The 5,670-nt window shown below is 42.2% G+C and overlaps 3 protein-coding genes across 3 annotated transcripts in view; all 3 read right to left on the bottom strand.

Annotated features, from left to right (window-relative positions):
- The window catches only part of LOC104808654 (protein UXT homolog), a 2,196-nt gene extending 915 nt beyond the window's left edge, over nt 1-1,281 (bottom strand). Inside the window, exons 1-4 of the mRNA XM_010534387.1 lie at nt 1,196-1,281; nt 803-896; nt 610-639; nt 304-405 (exon numbers count right to left, since the gene is read on the bottom strand). Of these exons, the coding sequence (XP_010532689.1) occupies nt 304-405; nt 610-639; nt 803-894 (224 nt within the window). The 5' untranslated portion in view covers nt 895-896; nt 1,196-1,281. The remainder of the gene's footprint in view (nt 1-303; nt 406-609; nt 640-802; nt 897-1,195) is intronic.
- Nucleotides 1,282-1,423: 142 nt separating this feature from the next.
- Nucleotides 1,424-3,279, bottom strand: LOC104808637. The gene is made up of 2 exons (XM_010534366.2): nt 2,970-3,279; nt 1,424-2,865 (listed from the first exon to the last, which is right to left on the bottom strand). The coding sequence occupies exon 2, from the start codon at nt 2,843-2,845 to the stop codon at nt 1,790-1,792; it is 1,056 nt and encodes a 351-aa protein (XP_010532668.1). The 5' UTR covers nt 2,846-2,865; nt 2,970-3,279; the 3' UTR covers nt 1,424-1,789.
- Nucleotides 3,280-3,371: 92 nt separating this feature from the next.
- The window catches only part of LOC104808647 (probable protein S-acyltransferase 22), a 4,347-nt gene continuing 2,048 nt past the window's right edge, over nt 3,372-5,670 (bottom strand). Inside the window, exons 7-10 of the mRNA XM_010534377.2 lie at nt 5,602-5,670; nt 5,436-5,516; nt 4,724-4,933; nt 3,372-4,455 (exon numbers count right to left, since the gene is read on the bottom strand). Coding sequence (XP_010532679.1) covers nt 3,763-4,455; nt 4,724-4,933; nt 5,436-5,516; nt 5,602-5,670 — 1,053 coding nt within the window. The 3' untranslated portion in view covers nt 3,372-3,762. The remainder of the gene's footprint in view (nt 4,456-4,723; nt 4,934-5,435; nt 5,517-5,601) is intronic.

The raw sequence follows: 5,670 nt of genomic DNA, 5'->3' as shown, positions 1-5,670 counted from the left end.
TGAACCGCTTCCTTTGGAGAAAACATAAGACGAGGACAAGAATTCCGGTTGACCATTGCATAATCAGCTGCAACCTCAAGCCCCAAAAGGGGAACAAACAATATATCTATCGGTCAATAATACATTTCTATCGAAAATTCACTAATGGAAGAGAAAGATACAAAGAACAGGTCCATGATTACACACTCTCCTCGCTTATAGACAAATATTATATTAAATCCAGTGAAAATATATACTCACGAGAAAGTGTAATGAGAACACAATGCTGGCACAAGGAAAGAACCATAGTTATCAATTACTTACACCTCAGCCTGCATGTAAACTTCTGAACCAAGGTTGACCATTGTTTTGAGACTGGTTACACCATTTTTCTCCAGGGTTTCTATGTTTTTCCGCAAATCAGAGCTGGAATTCAAATAACAGTCATGGGAACAATCTAGGGCTGATGACTAACTCCAGGAAAATCTCCAAGGCTCGGAGAACCGGAAAATTAATTGAAAGAATGCAGTTCATGGAAAGCACGGAGGATCATGATAGAAATAAAACTATCAGGAGAAAATATACGCTTAAAGAAACATGAATTTGCCTATAAGGAATAAGGAAGGATACAGTGTTTTTTGTTCCTCAAAGATCTTGTCCCTGCCAAAAAAAAAGAACTTTGTTCACACGGGACTGTAAAGCATGCACAGAAAACAGAGAAATTAACCAAACCCTTTAAGCAAGATCCCACCGGACCCAGTAAACATCAACGACAGATACATAAATTTCAAAACCTGTAAGTGAAAGAGGTAAATTTTAATACCGTGAAGCAGTGGACTGTACAAGCTTCTGTTTCAAATCCCTATCAATAATCTCCTCCAATGTCTGCAACTGCTTTTGGTGTACCTCATCCATCACTGCATGAACAAATATCCTCTCAAGTAAACACGATATCGTTCTCTAAAACTACCCTTTTACTTGGATCGACCTTCTGATTGATACTCAGTCCCAAGAAAAACGAAGTAAGAATTATCAATCAATTTCAATGCTCGCCTAAAATCACGCGATAGCATCTAGTTCAGTCATTCCGACGAACAGATGGCAGGCAATAAGAACAAATTCATCGATCACAAACCAAAGCCGTCGACTTGAAACCGAGGCAAGAAGCGAGGAAACCAGCGACACAGTTCACTGAGTCCACTCGCGAGTCACTCACCTGATTTTTCTTTTCGCAGTTCAGTTTCCCCTCCGCTTCGGGGACGCGCACGATTTCTCTTTTTTCGAACCGCCTTGGACTCGGGGTTATAATGGCCATTGTTTATATTCTTTTGAAGTCCTTTTATATATTAATAATTTGAGAAAACCCACCATATTAACTAAAATTTACATTTACACCCCAAAATTTCCTGGAATGACAATTTAGTCCTGAACTCACAGTTTCAAAGATATAAAGCTCCCAGAGCATTGGAGATGAACAAAATATCAAAAGGAAATCAGGACATGAACTCACAATGATCTTCAAACCATTTAAACATCAATAGAAGAAGAAGAAAACATGTAAAACTACATATAATTTATGTGAAACAAAGAGACAGCAATATGGATATGCTCGTATACATTGCTCTGTTCTGTCATGTTCCCAAGTCTCAAATCTCCAAAAGTCCAAAATAAAAAATCTAACTTGCCTCCAAACAAATATTTCTCAAAGCAGCCAGTAACATCTCCATTAGTAAGATCAGTAGAATCCAAGAAAAGACACAGATGTTTCTGTCTGAAAGAACCAGAGAGACATGTAAGTAGCCAGACATCATCACTGGATGATATCCACAGAGCTACTGGTTACAACCATTGTTTCCAAAATCGGCTGATTTTCGCTTCCGGAAGCTTCCATACTGTAAGACCGGCAGCTGAAATAGAACACTGCACTCATCATCGAATCTATAAGGACCACAAAGGTATACATCACAACCAGAAGTGGTCCTTCCCATATCCTCGAGGACCCATCTCCATAACTCAATGTCTTCACTCTGTGTTCGAACAATCCTTCCACAAATGCTAAACCAATCGTCGATCCAAGAAATATCAGCAAACCCACCTGAGTCTGCCCTTTGATAAGATCAACGGCTCTGAGCAAAGCTCGTGGCCCTGAGACATCTTCGAGTATGCATATCACCATTGATGTGTTGCAGATTATGATGGCATCGGCGAAAACAACAGAGAATACCATACCGACCGCGATAGCTACATAGGCATTTGAATCTGGAGAGAAGCCAAGAACGGAAAACGAACTACAGATTGCGATGAGGAGGACACAGAAGGAAGTGACGCAACCGACAATCATCATACATACCCACAAGTATGTGAAAACAAGCCGTTTCCAAAGCCTCTGGATTATGACTATGAACTTGCTTAGATCGACCTTTTTCCTGGAGTAAGTGCAATCCACTGAGTAAACAATGGCTGCCCTTGACAAGAGGTAGAGAGTGATGAACAAGGGAAAGCACATTGCCGATGAAACAGCTGTTTCAGCGAATTTCTGGCAAGAGTGTTTCACAAATGGCCTGAGAGGAATGCCACTGGACTTTGCAACTAAGAGCAACCTGACAGTGAGTTTCTTAACTACTGATTCATCAACTAACAGGTTGGGTAAGAAAACAGCAGAAGCAGGACAGATAAAGACAGCAGCAGTCAACATGAAAGCACCCAGATTGTACCGGAGAATCCGAGCAGTTTCCCTCAGGATCTCAAGCGCGTTCATCGAATGGAATTGCTGGTGATTGGATGACTCGATCTCGAGTTTCTCCAGATGGGACACGACATATCCCTGATTTTCGCCATGATTCGTCCGGGAAACTTCCATCTCCATTTCGACCGAAGTGGGTTCAGCTGAAAGCCCAGGATTACATACCCATAAACCCGAAATCCACGAACAGCGGGTGATTTCGATTCAAAATCAAAGATCTTATCACTAACCCAGATTAGCGGATTACCTTCATAACCCAGAGAATCGAAAAAATGGAATCACGGGATTGGATCTTCACCGCGTCGGAAAGCATTAAAGCGATTCGCTTTCGGTGCTCTTCCTGCACAAGAAATAAAATCTCGCAAAGGAATTTGGAAAATGGGAAACGGGTCGATTTCGGAAATGCGAGAGAAATGAAAGGGTCTTTTGAATGAAAGGATGAGAGACGGGTCCAAGATGAGCAACAAGAAGAATCTTGGATGGGATCTCGGCAATGGCGTTCCGTCTAACGCACGGTACTATTGAAACTTAATCAACGATTTCTAAGTTTTGCTTTATTTGGATTTCCCTAAATATAGTTTCTCCTTTTCCTTTGTCGAAATGAGGAAGATTTGTCGGTAACTGTGGAAAACTTGTCGGTAAAAAGAGCGGGAAAACTCAGGTAGACATCTTCAGTTGTATCAATCAGTTCATGGAAGTTGCCATATTTCTGAGTTACAAAACTATACAGAAGAGTTACTGACAAAGATCACGAGAAAAATAAACAACGAGTTTTCACCATTTTCACAAGAAACAAAGCTTTTTCACAACTTTAGCAAAGAAAAATCCCCCAAAGACCAACCAAGATCTTGTCGATTCCCTCAAACGCCTTTCTTTCTTTCCCGGTGCTACTTGTCAGTTCCACAGCTCCTCGCTTGCACTGTAAATCTCGCGAAAACCCGGGAAAAGAATTCACTTTCTTGATTGGTCCATTCGTGAGTTCACCGGCCATGAATGAAAGAATGCTGAAGGCGGAAAATCTACGGTACTATCCATTATCATCATCGAAATCTATGGATGTTTCTAGAAGGAACCTGATCGCTGTCTTCCCCACCGGAAGCTTCATAGCCGTCACTTGTAGACGACCTTGTAAATGGTATTATCATATCTCCCCTCTGTTGACCCATCAGAGCAAGAGTCGAAGATAATCCAGTGAGTTGGGTTGAATCCTCGACTCCAGAGGAAACCCTAAATGGGTGAATGTCAGGTGAGTCTAAGCTGCTTTCGGGTGAAGAAGTAACCATAACACCTGAGCTTGACATTGTTCGGCTTGTCTGAAAAGCGCTTCTTGCTTCAAGCTGAAGAGGGTTCAATGATGTTTCAGTAGCTTTTGCCTGGATATTCTTCATCAGCGGCTCAAGGGGTGGCATTTCAGCTGGTAGTCGTATCCGTTTCGATGGTCTCCGCTTGCCATTGTTACTGTTATTAGCGTCGGATTTCGGGAACATTCTTCGGCCAAAACTGCTGCTTGCTTCCAACCCAAATGGATTTTCCCGTCTCCCCACAGGCTGAAGTATTTTGGATTTCCTTCTTGCTTGCGCTGCTACCTTTGAAACCTCTTCGCCATTGAGCCGTGCTAGAGTCCACGGACTGATCTTTACCGGGGCGTTCTTCTTCTTGACAGGTTCCTCAACCGCTGTCTTCTTCCCATATGAACTTACGGATGCATTCTCGGGAGGAACTACATCAACAAACTGCAAAGGGAAACCACCCGAAAAAGGCATATTTAAGGCATGTCGAGCTTCTAACTGATAAAAAAATGCCAACTTTTAGACTACAATGCCCTCGTTTTTTTAACCCATCAAAGTTCACATTTCAAAATACACAGATTCTCATGAACCAAAAAAAAGGTTCAACCTATTAGCCTCGGGTCAAGTTAACAGCTTCTTCTGATATGCCATGGTTGAGGGCCTGAGGCTAAGAAATTCGTTGAAAAAGGAAGAAAATAGTCAATTATGGTACCTGATCCTCGACAAATAAGCGAGGGGGTGTGCACCAGGCTGCACGGTGAAAAGTATTAAAGGAACTCGCACTGCTTAGTCCCGTGAGCGAACTGACCATTGACATTTGCGGGCTATGTTGACCTCCACCATCACATTCCTGAAGGAAGTGACGCAACCGACAATCATCATACATACCCACAAGTATGTGAAAACAAGCCGTTTCCAAAGCCTCTGGATTATGACTATGAACTTGCTTAGATCGACCTTTTTCCTGGAGTAAGTGCAATCCACTGAGTAAACAATGGCTGCCCTTGACAAGAGGTAGAGAGTGATGAACAAGGGAAAGCACATTGCCGATGAAACAGCTGTTTCAGCGAATTTCTGGCAAGAGTGTTTCACAAATGGCCTGAGAGGAATGCCACTGGACTTTGCAACTAAGAGCAACCTGACAGTGAGTTTCTTAACTACTGATTCATCAACTAACAGGTTGGGTAAGAAAACAGCAGAAGCAGGACAGATAAAGACAGCAGCAGTCAACATGAAAGCACCCAGATTGTACCGGAGAATCCGAGCAGTTTCCCTCAGGATCTCAAGCGCGTTCATCGAATGGAATTGCTGGTGATTGGATGACTCGATCTCGATTAAAGAAATTAGCTCGGTAAATCATAACATAACATCCTCACAAAGTTAAAAGAAAAGAGCTTTCCATGTTCTTGATCATTGCAAACAACCTTCTTGATGAGGAGAATGTGAAAGAAGAAAAGCTGAGCAAGTGGTAGTGTGGCCAGCATAGCCAGCATCGTGCAAAGTGCCTGCACGAAAAAAAAAACTTTGCTTGTTTATCGGTATCTCGGGTTTGGAAGACAAGGTGAAGTTCATTTGTATTAGAAATCTTACAACAACGATGACAAATGGGATTAACGAGAAGCTGCTACCCAGCTTTAAGGAAATGTCAGCACTGAACCG

The sequence above is a fragment of the Tarenaya hassleriana genome, unplaced genomic scaffold, assembly GCF_000463585.1.
Source record: "Tarenaya hassleriana unplaced genomic scaffold, ASM46358v1 Cleome1, whole genome shotgun sequence".
NCBI classification, from domain to species: domain Eukaryota; kingdom Viridiplantae; phylum Streptophyta; class Magnoliopsida; order Brassicales; family Cleomaceae; genus Tarenaya; species Tarenaya hassleriana.
Note: the sequence above shows the minus strand (reverse complement) of the source record. Positions and strands in the feature narration are given on the sequence as shown.

Excerpts from the sequence above, each read along its gene's own strand:
- LOC104808637 (XM_010534366.2), bottom strand. The coding sequence starts at position 2,845 with ATGGAGATGGAAGTTTCCCGGACGAATCATGGCGAAAATCAGGGATAT.